This window comes from Hemitrygon akajei, chromosome 14, assembly GCF_048418815.1.
Source record: "Hemitrygon akajei chromosome 14, sHemAka1.3, whole genome shotgun sequence".
Lineage (NCBI taxonomy): Eukaryota > Metazoa > Chordata > Chondrichthyes > Myliobatiformes > Dasyatidae > Hemitrygon > Hemitrygon akajei.
The window spans coordinates 31,920,199-31,939,816 of record NC_133137.1 but is presented as its reverse complement, the minus strand read 5'-3'; the positions used below and the strand labels follow the sequence as shown (position 1 = coordinate 31,939,816).

Sequence of the window (19,618 nt, the reverse complement as noted above, 5' to 3'; positions counted from 1 at the left end):
TGAACAATGGTTACTTTTAAGGTCAAAATAAATCAGTACCGATGAAGAAACAGCGATTTTATTCACATTTACCAGTTCAGGAAATACAGGTTATCATCAAACATCATAATTTCAAATGTTTCCAACTGTCTGCATGTGTGATAGTACTGCAGTGAATGTGTAACACTGATTACGGTAAATGTGCTGGAGTTACTGTACATGAGCTGCTCAGTATCCCTTTCACTTCCTTTGTAGTGAGTGAAAATTAAAAATGGTGAAAAAGGATCTACTGTTTTCCCAGCATATATGACGAATAAACTCTTCTCAAGCTTCCAGCCAGGTACAGGTATCAATTATAATCGATGTTTCGATGACAAACTGCCATCTTCATCAGGGATGGTGCATGGGAATGCATAGTTTGGTGGTATTTATACCCCCGTAGCCCATCCTCCTGATAGGCTAGTCCTCATCCAATCAAGTTTCCACTGTACATTGTCAGGACTACATTGGTGGAGAAGATCAAGCAATCCGAAAACTACCACCAGATACCATGGAGGAGGTAACGATAGAGGTCTGCATGGCCTGAAAAGAGCTGTTTTACCGATACTTAACATTTCAAGATGACAGCAACTGGCCCCCCAAGCACTATGGCAAAACCAAGCCAGTATGATTTTACCAGCAAACGAAGGAAATGCAATAGTCCTGAAGTCCTTGGAGGAATGCCACAGGAAAGTCCAAGAGATTCTGGATGATCCCGCCTACAGAGTTCTACACCAGGATCCCACGGATTTGATTGTGAGGCTGACCTCTGATTTATTGAAGAAATCCAGCCTTCAGCAGACATATGCAAGACACTTCTGCTTCAGGCACCGGTACCACCTAGTCTCTATCGGCTCCCTAAGATACACAAGGAGGCTTTCCCCCTTGAGGTATATCGTCAGTGGGATAGATTCTCCGACCTACTACTTCTCTAGGCATTAAACGACTATGCTGTCTCCCTTTGTTGGAGGCTGTGAACATCACATCATGGATTCAACCGACATTGTTAAAATGATAACCGACATCCAGCTAAACCCAAAGTCAGTTTTGACATGGGTTTGACATGGTATCCCTGTTCACGAAGACTTCCCATTAAGGATTGCTTGGTCCTCCTACGGTCAAGGTTTAAAAGGGTTCCATTGACCTTTTTGAACACACCCTTACACTGACGTACTTCCTCTATAAGGAGAGCAACTATAAACAAACAGACAGAGTGGCCATGGGATCTCCTTTGTCACCAGCTATTACTAATTTCTACATGGAGGACATTGAGGAGAGGGCTCAGAGTTCTTTGCCCTTACACCCCAAATGCTTCTTCAAGTACGTTGATGACACCTTTGCAGTGTGGCCTCATGGACTCCAGGCATTCTAACAGTTCCATGACCGTCTTAAATAGAATACATCCAAACAGTCAATTTATGAAGAATGGTTGCCTCCCTTTCCAGGATATTCTAACACAATGCAAACCAGACGGTAGCCTCAGACATGGTGTCTATCAGAAACCCACTCACATGGACTTATACTTCAACATTAACAGCCACCTTCATGCCTCCCATAGAGCGGTTCTTTCTAGTTTGATTAACCGTGCAAAATCTATTTCAGACCCAGAGAGTCTCCCTGAGGAAATAAGACGATTACACACAACATTCCTTCGGAATGGCTACAAGGAGAAGGAAATCAATCGGGCCCTTAAAAGGGCTAACGGAAAAACCAGGAAACCTAACAATGAGAAGAACCCCTTTGCTACCGCCTGTCTTCCCTATATTTCCACAGTTTCTTGAAGGATTGCTTGGATTCTGAAGAAATACCAGATTAATACCATTCACAAACCTGTAAGGAAATTGCAGCTTATGCAAGTCAAAGATGACCTGGGATTCAGGTTGGCTGGCATTTACAGGATTCCCTGTGAATGCGAAACAGCATATTAGCCAGATGGGAAGCATGGCGGAAATGCACATTAAGGAGCATAGGAAGTGCATACATTTTTGTGTTACCCAGAGAAATCGGTGGTAGCAGAACACTGCATTTGCAATGGCCATAGGATTGTCTTCAATGGCACAAAACTACTGTGCCACATCAATGGCTTTTGGGACTGCTTGGTAAAGGAAGCTACTGAAATAAAACTAGAGGAAAAGAACTTTAACAAAGACAGAGGTCTCGCTCTAAGTAAGAACCGGAAATTGATTGTAAACAAGGTAGGAAACCTGATTAGATGAGGACTCACCACTCATGAGGGACAGACAATGGGGGTATAAATACCACTGGACTAGATATGCCCAGGCATCATCCTTGATGAAGAAACATCGGTTATAATTGATACCTGTACCCGACTGGAAGCCTGAGAAGAGCTTATTTGTAATAAAAATCTTACTAAATTTCATGGTATTCTTGTAAGACATTTCAACATCAGACAGTAGATTATTACCTGGTTCCAGGTAACTAAACTGTGCTAATGAACACATTTCCAGATGCTCCAAATCAAAGCTATCCGTTTCTCGTCCTGCTAGATGGAATGATAATTGCTTATTGACCACGCAAACACACCCAAGCTGGACAAGAGCACGAAAGAGAAGAGGGACCTAGGATTAAAGAGGAAAAAAGCCTTCTTAACATTGCAATATTATCTTTTCAAAAACCAACTTGTTTTGATATCAATGTAATTACTGTATAACAATCAACAAGAAATCAAATAATTGAAAAACTAAAGACTATGGGAAATGGAATCTAAATAAATGGGTAGCAGTACAGATAAATCTGTATACAATGTATATTGTATACATTTCTCTGACATTAAATTTGACCTTTGAACCTTCATCCTACCATCTTTTCCGTGGCTTACTGGGAAAACTTATTTGGAACTTCATTCAAGAGGGCTCTAAACAACCTCCATACATCTGTTCTCAATTTGCACCTTGCTTCTGTTCTTTTGCAAGCTGTAAATAAATCAGCAAATACTTCTGTCATAGAAATTTACTCTGTGCTTCGAGCTGAAAGATATTTCAGGAATGCTCTACAGTTTGCACATGAAATTGTGCATGCGAAAGTTAACTGTGGGAGCTCAGGCATGCCAACTCTCTCAGAAAACAAGCAGATCTTGATTTGTAAGATACAATTAGTCTTGGATGACCAAATCAAAATTAAACTACCGTAGTTTAGTTCTCCATTAATTTCAGTTGGATAGTATATCAATGTGGAAAAAGCTATAATTCAGCATATCACTACAGCTGTATATTGATCAAGACTGCTCCAAGTGTTAGCATTGAAAATAAGCCCTTTTCCTTACTACCTTTAGTCCTGCAGCCCTCGGAGAAACCTGTGCTCATATGTCCCTCTTGCATATCAGCAGGCTGAATCAGTCCATTTTTGGTGGTTGTGTCTTCAGCTCTAGACTCCTTAAATGCCTTTGCCTCTCTCCTTTAAGATGGTTTCTATAATCCTATACTTACATCAAATCTTTTGGTCACCTGATTAAGTCCTGATGAAGGGTCTCAGCCTGAAACGTCAGGTGTTTATTTACTTCCATAGATGGTGCCTGGCCTGCTTTTGTATGTGGTACTATAACACAGCAGGACCATGACTGATTTATCCCAACTCCTCTTCTGTGCCAGATCCCCATGGCTCTCTATCCCATAACTTTTCATAAATTAATCTTACCTTCATTTTAAATAGTTTTAATAAGCTAGAACTCTTTATAGTAGAGAATTTCAGAAGGATTAAAAGGATTCCCTAAGGGTGTTATCAAAAGATGACTCATTCATTCAAGAGCAAACACGAGGAAATCTGCAGATGCTGGAAATTCAAACAACAACACACACAAAATGCTGGTGGAACACAGCAGGCCAGGCAGCATCTATAGGGAGAAGTGCTGTCGACGTTTCGGGCCAAGTCCTGACGAAGGGTCTCGGCCTGAAACGTCAACAGTGCTTCTCCCTATAGATGCTGCCTGGCCTGCTATGTTCCACCAGCATTTTGTGTGTGTTCTCATTCATTCAAGTTCCATTTTAAGAAAAAAAAACTCATGCTGCAACTGGTGAAGGATTCCTAAGGGTGTTATCAAAAAATATGACTCATTCATTGAAGTTCCATTTGAAGAATATAAAGCCTCGTGCTGCAATTGTGAAGCCCAGCCTCCGATAAACAAAGCCTGCCATTCATCATTTGTTCACACCTGCGTTTCATAGACTCCTTCAACATCTGGAGCAGAGAGGTCTGCGTTGATCTCATTGATGTGCGCCTGGTACATGTCCTCTGGCACAGAATATTCATAAAGATTGTAAATAATGTTGGAACGGGGAAGGATTCGATTGACCTGTTAATAAAGAAGGAAGTGAATTTCAACAAACAGATGAAAAAGTGACAACATATATAAATGAGAAATTTATAGACAAATGGTTACTTTTAAACTTTCCCATTAAACAGTGCTTTAGTTCATCATAAACAGACTCGAATATACAAGTTTTAGTCATTCAGTTGATAACATATCTCCTGAGCAGCTGCGTAATAGAGGACTCTGATCTACAGGGCTGCATCCAGAGACAGACAGAGAAACAGACAGTGCTGCTGGAAAATCATCAACTTAGTGAAAAATGCCCTTTGGTTGCCCAAAATGAGTTGCTCTGCCAGCACACCAGGATGTCCCTAGAGGAATGCTGCTGACTGGCACATTCAGGCTGCAGGAGTATGTGCTGTGGAGAGCACTGAAGCTTGGTGCAGCCACCACAAGGGCTCAGTGGGGTTGGACGACGGTATAGGGTTCTTCCACTGCTGAAAAGGGAGGGGCCAGGTTGGGAGAGGAAGCTCCTGAATTACTGTAGTAGTGTACCACACCCAAGAGCTACATGAGCAGCAACGTTGATATTGGTTTTAAGAAATACCACAGGTGGGAAAAATAAGATTTGCTCAAAAACAAAGTGATACACTTACTTTTTTGTAGACAGCACCATCCTCCGTTTTAGGAATTCGTTGATTTACATAAAAAACTCGTGGGATGTTGAGTTTAATGCAATGCAAATCACTACCAACAACAGCCCATAGTTTGAAGAGACCTGGCTGACTCGTTTCTGCAATCTGAACCATGGGAAGAATAATATATTTAAGTGTTGTAAACTTTACAATAGTTCAAATAGAAACTAATTTCAAAAGCCTCAAATGCAAAGATCATAAACAAGCACAATACAGTGATAAAAAGTAATGTAATTTAGCTTTAGCCAACTTGGGAATAGAAGCCACTCATATTTAGAGTTTGTTACATATTTTTTAAATCCCAAGAGTTTTCACAGAAATGTTCACAAAGGGTCACACAAAAATGAAAACAAAAGATTCAATCTAAGTGTAGGATTAATTACTGTACAGGAAGCATCTTAAAGGAGAGAGGCAGATACATTTAAGAAGTCTAGAGCTGAAGACTCAACCACTGAGAATAGACTGATTCAGGCTGATGATATGCAAGAGGAACAAATGAGCACAGATTTCTCTGAGAGCTAAAGAGCTAAAAGGTAGTAAAGAAAAGAGCTTATTTAAACTAACGTCAATATGCAGCTGTAGTGATACGCACAGAGTGTTCTAATGCCTCAGTTGAATTGACTAGGAATGCACTGAACAGTCAAGCATTAAAACGGAATTCAATCAATCAAGATTTCATTAGATAAGCTGATTGGGGCAGTTAGTTAATGTGTCTAATCAAAAATAAGTCAACAATACTCAAGAGTACAAAAACAAGATATCCCAAGGAAACTGAAAGGAGATTATAATAAATGCTGAGAATAAATATAAGACCATAAGACAAAGGAGCAGAAGTCAGCCATTTGGCCCATTGAGTCTGCTCCGCCATTTTATCATGAGCTGATCCATTCTCCCATTTAGTCCTACTCCTCCGCCTTCTCACCATAACCTTTGATGCCCTGGCTACTCAGATACCTATCAATGTCTGCCTTAAATACACCTAATGACTTGGTCTCCACTGCCGCCAGTGGCAACAAATTCCACAGATTCACCACCCTCTGGCTAAAAAAATTTCTTCGCATCTCTGCTCTGAATGGGCGCCCTTCAATCCTTAAGTCATGCCCTCTCATACTAGACTCCCCCACCATGGGAAACAACTTTGCCACATCCACTCTGTTCATGCCTTTCAACATTCGAAATGTTTCTACGAGGTCCCCCCCGTTCTTCTAAACTCCAAGCAGTACAGTCCAAGAGTGGTCAAACGTTCCTCATATGTTAACCCTCTCATTCCTGGAATCATTCTAGTGAATCTTATAACATATTATATGTTATATGGTTAATCTTCTCTGAACCCTCTCCAATGTCAGCACATCCTTTCTTAAATAAGGAGCCCAAAACTACACACAGTACTCCAAGTGAGGTCTTACCAGTGCCTTAGAGCCTCAACATCACATCCCTGCTCTTATATTCTATTCCTCTAGAAATGAATGCCAATATTGCATTTGCCTTCTTCACCACCAACTCAACCTGGAGATTAACCTTAAGGGTATCCTGCACGAGGAATCCCAAGTCCTGTTGCATCTCAGAAATTTGAATTCACTCCCCATTTAAATAATTGTCTGCCCGTTTATTTCTTCTACCAAAGTGCATGACCATAACACTTTCCAACATTGTATTTCATTTGCCACTTCTTTGCCCATTCTCCCAATCTATCCAAGTCTCTCTGCAGACTCTCTGTTTCCATCTACCTTTGTATCATCAGCAAACTTAGCCACAAAGCCATCTATTCCATAATCCAAATCGTTGATATACAACGCAAAAAGAAGCGGCCCCAACACGGACCCCTGTGGAACACCACTGGTAACCGGCAGCCAACCAGAATAGGATCCCTTTATTCCCATTCTCTGTTTCCTGCCAATCAGCCAACGCTCTATCCACGTATGTAACTTTCCTGTAATTCCATGGGCTCTTATCTTGTTTAGCAGCCTCATCTGCAGCACCTGGTCAAAGGCCTTCTGACTTGAAAACAGACTTGAGTGTTTAAGGGCTATACATAATAAAGTTAATGGTAGCCATAATAATGGTAGTTTTAACCAAAATTTTGAAAGTAGTTGAGATAGTTGTAGATATAATGTGTACTGATTTTTAGAACTTATCCTAAGGTTAGAAAGGTTTAGGTATTTTTAAGGGGAAATGCAGTCACAAGGGTGAATAGTTGAAACAAAAAACTAGGATAAAAGAATGAATGAGTGCATTCTGAATCAAAGACATCAGAAGTGCTTTATGTTAAGTATGAGTGCTAGGTCTAATTACAATTACAATTAATAGCACAAAAGAAGCTTGCAAATTCCTGGAGGTAGACAGCTGCAACAACTCCAGATTCATGGATTAATGCAATGACCTCATAAACTGCAGAGGCAATAAGGTGATTGAGGTTTTGAGCATCTCACTATACAAATAGCTGCCAAAGTAAATTCAATGGGATTTTGCCAGGAAAATGAAACAAGTTATTATAACAAACACAATATAGGGGCATAGCTGTTAGCACAACGGTGTTACAGCATCAGTGACCCGTGTTCAAGTCCTGTCGCTGTCTGTAAGGAGTTTGTACGCTCGCCCCATGACCTCATGGGTTTCCTGCAGGTGCTCCCTCCCACATTTCAAAAGACATACAGATCAGTAGGTTAATTGATCACATGGGTGTAACTGCACAGTGCAGGCTCATTGGGCCCATCCTGCATCACTAAATCAAAATAAAATTGAACAATACACTCTGTGCACTTGTACTGAAGAAAAGGCTACCAGGATTTTTAAAGTTTTAATCTTATGCACATTTGCATTAAATGAACATGGATTCACAATTTCTCAACCTCCATGAATAACCATTGTGGGTAATAAGAGTGCCATTACCCCTATGATGGGATCCCAGGAACAAGAGTGCCAGAGGTATCAATGTTAAAAGAGATCATGGGAAAAAAAGAGTTACTAAAGTGCTGCTGTGTCAGAATCTTGGCATGAACCCCAGCCTCTCTCTGATGCTACATGTTGTGCAAATAACTTGGGGTTGAGCTCAGATCTCTGACAGCAAGCTCTGCAGCAATGAAATGATCAAAGTGATGAAATGGAGCACTAAAGCATTGCTACCGTGGGAGCTCGTGATCGCAAGGTGGGGGCCTGTTCAGCATTGAGATTCAGGGCTTAGGGTTGTGTCCTGACCAGCTTAATGATTGTTGAGTGACCAGAGTGACTATATAGATTACTGATTCTCTCAACATCTCCTGTTAGATTAAAAGAAGCTGCTGTCTCCCACCTATACATTTGGCTGCAAAGATTGGAATTGGTTTCTTTATATTCACATGTATAGAAATATTATGAAAAGCTTTTATTTGTATGACATTCAGATCAATCATTCCATACACAAGTACAGCAAGGAAATACAAAGGGAACGATAAAGCTGTTTTGCCTTCACTATTAGATTTATGAACAGTCCATAAACACCTCATTATTCCTCTTTTGCAGTATTTGTGACTTTCTGTACTTTTATGACTTGCACTGTACTGCTGCTGCAAAACAGCAATTCTCATACCCATGTCAGTGATTCTAGTACAACAGTTACAGAGAAAGTGCAGTGCTGGTTGTGCAAGAGCTGTGACAGGTAGACTGAGAGATCAAGAGATCTTTATCATACAAGAATCTTGTAACAGCAGGAAAGAAGCTATCCTTGAGCCTGGTGGTACATGTTTGAGGTTTTTTATCATCTGCTCAGTCATGGTGGTGGTGGTTGGGGGAAGAAAACAGAATGACAAGGGTGAGAAGGGTCCTTGGTTATATTGCCTACTTACCCAAGGCAACAAGAACATCTGTGGTAAAGTGTGGAGATTTATCTGTAGTTAATAATCTCAACTAGTTACAGGTCTGTGTTTAGCTTAAGGGATCAAGAATTGCAATGAATCAACAACTCTTGGTTACGCCCAACTTCAACAATGTTAGAGGACAGAAGGCGTTTCAGTATGAAGTCTATGTATTTAGGAAGCTGTTGCTTCACAGTGCCAGAGTTCTGGGTTTAATGTAGGTGATTGGCAGAATATGGCAGGAATCAATGGGAATTTAGGAAGAATAAAATGGGAATAATGTGGGATTAGTGTAAATAGGTAACTGATGGCTAGTGCAAACTCTGTTGGCCGAAGGGCCTGATTCCTTGCATTATATCTCTACAACAGTACAGATGCTAGTTGGTCTCCAAGTGAATGGATATTTGAGGCAGAAGATGTCACAGAACTAAGCCAAACAACATGGTACAAAGAGAATAAATTTGATTGCTCAGGAAATTTTTCCACAGATGTGATGGGCTGTATTGTTCTTCAGTCCGTAAGTCAGTTCCAATCAGCAAAAAAAATTACCTGTACAATCTGCCATGGCATGTCTAGAATAGTGCGGGCAGTCCGACGTAAAAAGCTACTGAGGCTGTTTGCTGGGCCATCCCGAATGGGTCTCCCTGGTGCAAATGCACCGTCATCCAGCTTCCTTCTCTTCCTGCGTGCTTTTCTCTGTTTTGCCTGGAGTTCCCATTTTTTCTTCTGGTATCTTAACCACACTAACCGTTCACTCTGTTTCAAAATACAGCACAATATGAGTAAGCCTTTTATTAAATTACTAGGATTCTTAGTACTTTCGCCCTACTTCCACCAAATATATGACAAACTCAAAACATTCATATTCTGCAGACATTATAGACTTTGACAGTGAATACTTCCAATTCCATTTCTTCAACAATAAATCTGTTTTACACCATAATTCAAAGCACACATATGAAAGAAATTAGAGTTCAAATAATGATCGCTGTTTAGGAGTATTGAAAAGGCGTATCCACTTCACTAACACTGGAAATAATATATATATTTTTTTACAAAATACAGAAGAAAAAGCAATGGGTTAGGCCGCAGAGGTGAAAAGTAAAAGGCAGTTAATGCTTTACACTAATAACCAATCTAACTAAGTCACTGGATTGGAATGCAGAGGCCTGCATGACTGACCCCAGGAAACACAAGTTCAAATTCCTTGGCAACTCAGGAATTTAAATTGTTTGAATAAACAAATTATCTTGATGACCATGACTCTTATCACTAATGTTAGTAGGTAAGAAAATCTTTATGGGCTTACTAAACTGACAGAAATGTGATGCCAGCCTTTAATTAATGTGCCATTACACAACAACTCATGACCAACCCACAAGCAGAAGAAATCTGTTTATCTTCATCAACCATAAGCATCCACAATGTTTTACCCTCCTGAGATGTCACCTGTGATACAAAATAATTGCAGTAATTTTAAATTCCCTGTATTAAAAAGCTACAAATGCTGGGAACCTGAAATAAAAACAGAAAATACTGGGAGGCTCTCAGAAGGCCAGGTAGCTTTTGTGGAGAGAGAAACAGAATTAACATTTCAGGTTGAGGTCCTTTCATCAGAACACCAGCTGAGTGCATTTTGATTTTAATTGCAACAATATGACTTTGTATCAGTAACAATGGATAGAAAATAAAATTCACTACATAAGTAGCACTTACATCTGATAAATAGAGGCTAATAATAAAATGAAAAGCACTAAAGAAACACTTCAGGAAATTGATCTTGCAATGCAAAAGCTTTTTACCAGGACTTTACCGTGCACAAGACAGCAATCCACCTATTTCTAGGTTACTTGGTATGCCAGAACAAGCAAGCACATGCTTATTACAGATCTTAAAATGCCAGTTTAAAAATAATCCTGGAAAATGGCTATTTAATGCTACAAATAAACTGAAGCAAGTTAAAAATCAAGTACTATTATCAGGACGTACCACAGATTAAGACCTTACAGCCATGTCTCATTCATACACACGTTTCACCAGATCTCACTCAAATGTCTGTTCTCAGCAAAATATATCAACTGGACTAAAACAGGTGGGAAGACAATAATCATTTAAATTTTGTGTGATCTGATTCTTGCCCACACAAAATGCTCTAACTCTCACAATTTAGCTTCAGTGCTGTACATAGCATCACTCTGTGCTCTAAAAATGCATAAAATCCAATTTGGGCCAAACTTGTGCAAATGGTGTTAGTTCAGGTAGGCAACTAGATCAGCATTGACAAGTTGGGCTAAAGGTCAGCTGGTCAAGAAAGGAAATCTTCAGAGAGGAGCAAACTTGGAGAAATGTATCCACTTAAAAAGATAAAGGTTAATCTGTATATAAAATGAATGGTGGGGAAAGGGCATGTTAGCAATGACAGGTGAAAGACAAACAATGGTGGCATTAATTTGTTACGCAAAGATGATCAATAACCAAAAAGCCTTCAAGAGAGGCGAATGGAAATTCAAATGGGTGCAAAAAAATTAATTGTAGTGTAATGTTATTTTTTTACAGTAATGTCAAATGGGTTAAACATCTATAAGTGGGCAAATGTCGACAGAATAATACACCAAGAGTTCATTTTTTTAGACTAGGCTGATCCACTGGTTTGACAGTGAAATTACAGACTACCTTTGCAGGTAGCCCACAGGACTACTGAAAACCCTATTCTGAATCTTTCCTTCATATATCCAATTTGGAGGAGCATTACTGCATCAGCTAAGGAAGTATAGCTAGTTATACTCTTGCAGAGACTTCCTTCCTATAATTGCCCTGATGTCATAGCCGGAATTATCACTAAGACTTCAAGAGTGACTCCTGTCCACATGAAAACCGCTATGTGGCAGTTTTGAGCAGAGTCTGACACGTTGTCCTCAAGCCATGATTCGATGAGTAGGTTTCACATGGCTGTTGCTTGCACTGCCTATGCAGCAGATTGCCCAGTTTGAATAAAAAGGCAGCATGATTCCTTGAGTGACAGGCTGACAGCTTATCGCTGAAAGCAATTAAGTGAAAAATCTATACTTGATTGTTTCATGTTGGCAACAGAACTCCTACAGTAAATGAATAGTTCTTAAAATTTTTATCTCAATACATGAATTGAATTTGTAATCCAAAGTATAAATTCTATATTCTGTTCTTTAATTGAAGCTAATATACTTAAAATGTAGATGCACACCATGAATAGTTATTACCCAATTATATTTAGCAACACATCTTTGAGAACGAGATGGTGTCAAAAGTCAATAAGACAGGTCTGGCAACAGCTAAACGAAACTTCTGGGCACCAATACAGGACCTGAACTCACTTAAAGAGCTGTATCCTTTTTAACAAAATATAAATTGTAAAACCTCCTCATTGTTTTCAGGTGAGAGATAATGTTATAGAGTAATTTAGAATAGAGAGAGTGCAGAGGAGATTTTACAAGGATATTGCCTGGATTGGAGGGCATGCCTTTTGAGAATAGGTTGAGTGAACTCAGCCCATTCTCCTTGGCGATGGAGGTTGAGAAGTATATAAGATGATGAGAGGCATTGATCGTGTGGATAGTCAGAGGCTTTTTCCCCAGGGTTAAAATGGCTAACACAAGGGGCCCAGTTTTAAGGTGCTTGGAAATAGGTACAAGAGAGGGATGTCAGAGGTAAGTTTTTCACACACACAGTGCCAGCGACAGTGGTAGAGGTGGCTACAATAGGGTCTTTTAAGAGACTCTTAGAGGTACATGGAGCTTAGAAAAGTTCGGGCTATGCGGTAGGGAAATTCTAGGCATTTTCTAGAATAGGTTACATAGTCGGCACAACATGGTGGGCCAAAGGGCCTGTAATGTGCTGTAGATTTCTATGATAATATAATTAAAGCAGTAATTGTATTTTCTTCTTTAATTACAACAACATATATTTTTGTAATTCTTTGATGGCTCTAGTGAAGTCATCTCCATCATCTGCATTTACTTTTGCAAATGTTTAAGACCACAGAGACAAAAATATTTACTATCAAGTGTGCCATGATCAGGTGTAATTTGGTAACTCGCAATTAGTCAGAAAGTCATAAGTTCATGTCACAATGCACAAGGACCAATACCTGGGTTGACAGTGCAGTTCTGCACTGTTGAACTATGCTATCTGCATAGAATAGTACAGCACTGGATGGCCATTGAGCTCACAATGTTGTCCTAACATTGATGCCACCCATACTAAACATCCTCTTCCTGTGTATTGCTCATATCCTTCCATTCCCTTCATATCCGTGCATCTATCTAAAAGCCTTGTTACCTCCATCAAACTGCTACTCATGATAACCTATTCCAGGTGCAAATAACTTGGCTTTAACACCATCATTAAATTTCCACCTCTAACCTTAAAAGCACACCCTCTGGTGTTTGACCCTGGGGAAAGCTTAGACGGTTAAAGTCTAAGGGTAATAATACCAAATTAGACCTGGCTTGCTTGAAAAATCTAGACAAAGGTGAAATATAATGAAGAACAGATTTGAAGCTTTGACAGTGGAACACACACCAAGCTAGTTGGAAGTTCAAAAAGTCAGTGGTGGATGTGTCTAATGAAAAAGGGAAAAGAAGGAAGAATGCATGAAAGGTGAAAGTCTGGATCTAATGAAGGAATGACAGAAAAAAAAAATCACACCAAAGAACAGCGGCAAATATAAAACTTTGAACAAAATCAAGCGGAAATGTAGGAAAGTGAAAGAACAATGATTAAAGGAGAAATTGAAGAGGTAGAAAAACTGAAAATTCTGGCGATAAGTACAAGAAGGTGAGAAAGCTCACGGGTGCTAATTATTGTACAGCTAGTGGGTGGTTGAAGGCAAGAGATGGAAAAAGCAGATATACGGGCTAGGTAGTCTGAATACACTGCCAACTTGTTTGAAAATACGAGAGAGAAGCCAAAAATTACTAAGAACATGGATGGTCCACCAATTATGAAATCAGAAGCTAAACCAGGAACATGAAAAAGAGTAAGGTACCAGGACTGGATGGCATTGTTATAGAAATGATTCAAGCACTGGAAGATGCTGGGATTGAAAGACTGACAGATTTGCTGAATGAAATACATAATAGTGGGGAAATAACTGAGAAACTAAGCAAGTCAGCATTTATTGCACTGCCAAAAAAAAAACCAAAAGCAACTGAACGCAAGGAACGCCAAACAATTAGCTTGATGAGTCAGGATGTGAAAGTCTTGTTACAAGTCAACATGATAAAAGCAAGAAGAAGTATGAAACCAGAGGTTGCACAAAAGCAGCACAGCTTCACTGAAGATGAAATGAAATGAAGTGGAAAGCGAAATGCAATCTTCTTCATTAGAACGGTTTGTGAGTATGCCAAAGAGGTCTAGAAAGACCTATATGTATGTTTCATCAAATATACCAAAACTTTGAATAGCTGAGACATGAAGAGCTTATAAAAAAATCCTTCAGCATTTGGACATCGATGGGAAAGATATCAGAATGATTAGAAATGAATATTGGGCACAAAGAGTGGAAGTGAGACAAGTGATTTTGTACAGATAAAGAGAAGAGTCAGACAGGATTGTGTTCTCTCACCCGACCTGTTCAACTTCCATAGCGAGAAGATTCTAAGAGAAATTTGCAGTAATTGGTGGATACAATTTGAACAGCTTACTATATGCAGAGGACACAGTGCTGATAGCTACTTCTAAAGAGAAGTTTCAAGAAATATTAGATAAAGTTGAATAAAGTGCAAAGAGAAGATTGACCATCAGCTGCAAGAAGACTGAACATACGATTGTCACAAAGAAGAAAGAAATACAGAAATGCAAACTGAAAGTGGGCAATAAAACAATTAAACATATGGAAGTTCAATTACTCACGGAGGACAATAACATTTGACAGTACGGCTGATGTTGAAATTAGGACTGGGATTACTAAACGCACATTCAAGCAAGATACTAAATAACAATTTCTATAAGCATAAAACTCAGAGTGATGTGGTACTACGTTCATTCCACACTACTACACGGAAGCGAATGTTGGACAATATCACAGCAAAGTGAGGGAAGACTCGAGGCTGCAGAAATGTAGTTCTAGAGAATGATGAAAATATTGTACAAGGACAGAGTAACAGATGAAGTAATGTTGCGAAAAACCAGAATAAGAAGAGAACTGATATCATCAATCAGGAAACGGCAGCTGGAACAGCAGAGAAAAGAGATGCTCAAACATCTTGCAGTAGCGGGAAAAATTTATGGAAGAAAAAGTCACAGTTAACAGTGCATGACATTCATGCATTACATTAAGGGTTGGGCAGACAAAAGTTTTAAAGAGTTTATTAGAACTTCTCAGATTAAAGACCATGATCGCCTATGTCAAACAACATGACACATCATGATTTATTTATTGAGGTGCCGCATAGAAGAGGTCATTCTGGCCCTTTGAGCCATGCTGCCCAGTAACCCCCGATTTAACCCTAGCACAATCACGGGACAAGTTACAATGACCAATTAACCTAACAATCAGAACATCTTTGAACTGTGGGAGGAAATCCATGCAGTCACGATAAACTCCTTACAGGCTACAACAGGAACTCTGGGGAAAAGATTCTGACTGTCCACCCTATTTTATGCTTTTCATTATTTTAAAAATCTCTATCAGGTCTCCCCTCAGCCTCCAGCAACCAAAGTTTTTCAAACCTTTTCTTAAAGCTCATAGTCTTTAATCCAGGCAGCATCCTAAGAAACCTTTTCTGCACCCTTTACTGTCTCTTCATCCTTCATATAATGGGATGACTGGAAATGCACACAATACTCCCAAGTACAATCTGACTGAAGGTTTATATAGTGGCAGCGTGACTTCCTTACTTCTGTACTCAATATCCCCACCATGCAGCTTCTTTACCACCTTATCCACTTGTATAACTACTTTTTGTGAACTATGGACATACCCTAAGATTTCCCTGCATATCAATGCTATTGAGGGGCCTACCATTAACTGTGTACTTTCTCCTATCACTTGGCCTCCCAAAAGTGCAACACATCAGACTTGCCCAAATTAAACTCCACCTGTCACTTCTCTACCCATTCCTGTAACTGATCAATATCTCACTGTATTCTCTGATAGTCCTTTACACTGTCCACAACTCCACTAATCTTGGTATCATCTACAGGACCTGCTAATCCACCAATCTACATTGTTATCTAAATAGTTCATACACATCACAGACAACAAAGGTCCCAGCTTGATCCTTGTTGAATGCCATTGGTCATGGACCTCCAGCCAGAAAAGCATCTTTCCACTCCTACTCTCTGCATTCCAAGGGGAAGACAGATCCAAATCCAAACTTGCAATTCACCCTGGATCCTGTGCATCTTTATCTTCAGAATCAACCCAAACTTATCAAGTACATTATCAAATTCCATGTAAATAATGTCCACTGCCTTCCCATCAACAAGCACCTTTGTCACCTTAAAAAACTTAAGTTTGTAAGGCATGATCTGCCATACACAAAGTCACACTGACTGTCCCCAAGCAACCATGCCTTTCCAAATGTACTTAAATCCAATACCCCAGTATTCGCTCCAATAATCTTCCTCTCAGTGACGGGAGGCTCTCTGGCCTACAATTACCTGAATTATCCCTATTTCCCTTCTTGAACAAAAGCACAACTTTTACTACCCTCCTGTCCTCCAGAAACTTGCATGCTGCTTATGAGGAGAAGAAAGATCTTTGTCAAATTCCAGCACTTCCCTCACTTGCCCCTTCCAATATTTTGGGAGATATGCCATCAGGCCTTGGGGATTTATCCACCTTAATGTTTTCATAAGACCCAGCAATCTCAAAAGTTCCCAGCACATCAGCATGCTCCATTCTGGTTTCACCACTCTCCAATTTCCTCTCCTTGGTAAATACAAACATAAAATATTCATTTACTAAGCAAACACGAGGAAATCTGCAGATGCTGGAAATTCAAATAACAACACACACAAAATGCTGGTGGAACACAGCAGGCCAGGCAGCATCTATAGGGAGAAGTGCTGTTGACGCCCGGCCTGCTGTGTTCCACCAGCATTTTGTGTGTGTTGTTGTATTCATTTACTATCTCAGATTTAACTCCAAACACAAATTCCTTCCTCTATCCTTGACTGAATCTACCCTCTCCTTAGTTATGCTTGTTTTCTTAAAACAGATGTAAAATTTCCTAGAATCCTGCTTACCAAGGATATTTCTTGGCTTCTACTGGCCTTCCTAAAGTTGTGCTTGAGCACTTCCCTGCTATCTTTATATTCCACATGGGCACAGTCTGATTTTAGCTTCCCAAACTTCAATTGTGTTTCCTGATTGAAGTCATTACATTTTGGGTCATCCAAAGTTTCCATATCTTCCCAGTTTTGGGGCAGAATTCAAACTATAGGTTCCTCCTCTCCCAAATGTATGCCAAATATTCTATAACAATACTTTGAACAATAATCAATAAGATAATATCTGTTCCCAGGTCAATATACATTCTTACATGAAATGCCCTAGCTTAAGCTTGAAACAAAATTTGCAAGAACTGGCAAGAAATAGTGAAAACACTCACTACTTTTGAGAATGTTTTTATAAAGAACAGAAACAACCAATGTCAACATAAAATATTACTGAGCCACTGATCCAAACACAAACAGAATTGCAACCCATTGTTTCGGGTGGAGTTGGCAGAATAACTGAACAAACACTATAGAGGTCAAAATGCCCAACAAAGCAAAATGCACCAGAAAGAGGGAGAAAGGATATCCACACCCAAGAAGTGAACTGCAAGAAGGTTACAATCAAAAAGAAACTTTAGGTTCTGCTTTACAAAATTTTCCTTAAGGGCAGTGTGGTAGACAAGTAGAAATAAAGCAAACACCAACGTAATTTATGCTAAATTTTCAATAACCGATTCATGATTATTCTGGAGATGTAACATTAGATTCTCAGTTTAATACTCAAAACAAATAAATTGACTGTTGCTTTTGAGTATCCCAGACAGCTGGCTCAGAAATTTCTACATATACTTCTGAGTGGAAAAATGCAAATTGCTCTTGTGCAGATGAACATAGATTTCACAGGCAGAAGTCATGAGAAAATGTTTTTAAAATAGTGTAACAGAAAGCTATTATGCAAACCCATTTTTAATGCTGGATTTTTGATGGCAGATTTTTCAAATGTCTCAAATGATTCAGATTTAATACAAGGTTTAAAAAAAAATGCCATTTCACTTTTATGTCTTAACTACATGAAATAGTCTAACCCATGTAACATATGCTTCCAAGTTAACCCAAATTGCTTCAAACCCAATCAGCTACTTTACAAATTATTAGGAACATTCTTACCAATTGGCCATTTAGTCAATTCACAACCAGTTTTCAGTAGTCGTAATCAATATAGAAAAATGGTTACCTTTGTCTCTCCTAGTGGTGGTGGTGGTCCCAATATCTCTCTCCAAGACTGTGTTAATTCCAGGTCTTGCGATCCTTCTTGGCTCTCTTCATTCCCACCACGCCTTCTTTTTGTACTGATGGGGATGACCGGCTGTGGTTTTTGCTTTGGATTTCCTAAATCTTCCAGATCTTGAATCTCTGAATGCTGACTACTTGTCCCACATAGGTTGGATGTCACCTGAAGAACATTGAACTATTTTCAGGAAACTTTCTTCTATTAGATCTATTAAAGACATGCACACGGGTCCCTCTGATCCTAATATAATTTTTTCCAGGCTCAGAACATGCATGTGTTTCCATTTATGGAAATAAACAAAAATATTTTTGTCAAAAATATATTTATATTGAAAGAAATAAAAGGAAATTGAATGAATACAGAAGATGATGGGAGAGAGTGAGTGGGGGAGAGGGGGGTAATTGATGGTAATGATACAAAGGTAAATAGTGGAGATTCTGGAAAAGTAGTAAAAACAGAAAATGCTGGATGCTTTCAGTCACTCAGGGGCAGCAGGTACAGTCAGCCCTCCTTATCCGTGAGGGATCGGTTCCGGGACCCCTCACGGATACCAAAAAATGTGGATGCTCAAGTCCCTTATTCAACCTGTCTCAGTGTGGTGGACATTAGGAACTGGCGTCAAAGTTCTGAATCCATAGTGTTTCTATTCACGAAAATAATCACAATCACAATTGAAAATAAAGTGGAAATAATAAAGCGATCGGAAAGAGGTGAAACGCCATCAGTCATTGGAAAAGCATTAGGCTACAGTCGGTCAACGATCAGAATAATTTTAAAGGATAAAGTGAAAAAGGCCCTGCCCCGATGAAAACTACAATTATTACTAAGCAACGCAGTGGTTTAATTATTGGGTTTTGGGTTTTTGATCCTCCACATCAACCAGGCATGGATGGAGAGCGTGCTCAGAAGTGGTCTGTCACTGGATCAAACTCGGGAACTTCCGTTCCTGAGCCCGGTGCTGAAACATACGCTCTTAAGTGTTTTATATGTATAGAAAGGTAAAATATATACTATATACTAAAACAAACGTTTGACTAACTGACGCTAAATAATACCAGATGTACCTGTTGCAACTTACATAGTAAGAGAACTTCCGATTTTTTTTCGATCCCAATCCATGGTAACCTACGTACATCCTCCCGTATACTTTAAATCATCTCTAGATTACTTATAATACCTAATACAATGTAAATGCTATGTAAAATAGTTGTTATACTGCATTGTTTAGGGAATAATGACAAGAAAAAAAGTCTGTAATGCTCGAACAACAAGTGCTGGAAAAGCACTTGTTTTCTCGATTCGTGGTTGATTGAAT

At 39.4% G+C, this 19,618-nt stretch overlaps 1 protein-coding gene across 2 annotated transcripts in view; it reads right to left on the bottom strand.

Annotated features, from left to right (window-relative positions):
- The window catches only part of pole (polymerase (DNA directed), epsilon), a 149,811-nt gene that overhangs the window by 59,095 nt on the left and 71,098 nt on the right, over positions 1–19,618 (bottom strand). For both annotated transcript variants that reach the window (XM_073065749.1, XM_073065750.1), the window contains exons 30-34: positions 18,247–18,465; positions 9,360–9,566; positions 4,942–5,085; positions 4,187–4,327; positions 2,444–2,597 (exon numbers count right to left, since the gene is read on the bottom strand). In XM_073065749.1, coding sequence (XP_072921850.1) covers positions 2,444–2,597; positions 4,187–4,327; positions 4,942–5,085; positions 9,360–9,566; positions 18,247–18,465 — 865 coding nt within the window. The remainder of the gene's footprint in view (positions 1–2,443; positions 2,598–4,186; positions 4,328–4,941; positions 5,086–9,359; positions 9,567–18,246; positions 18,466–19,618) is intronic.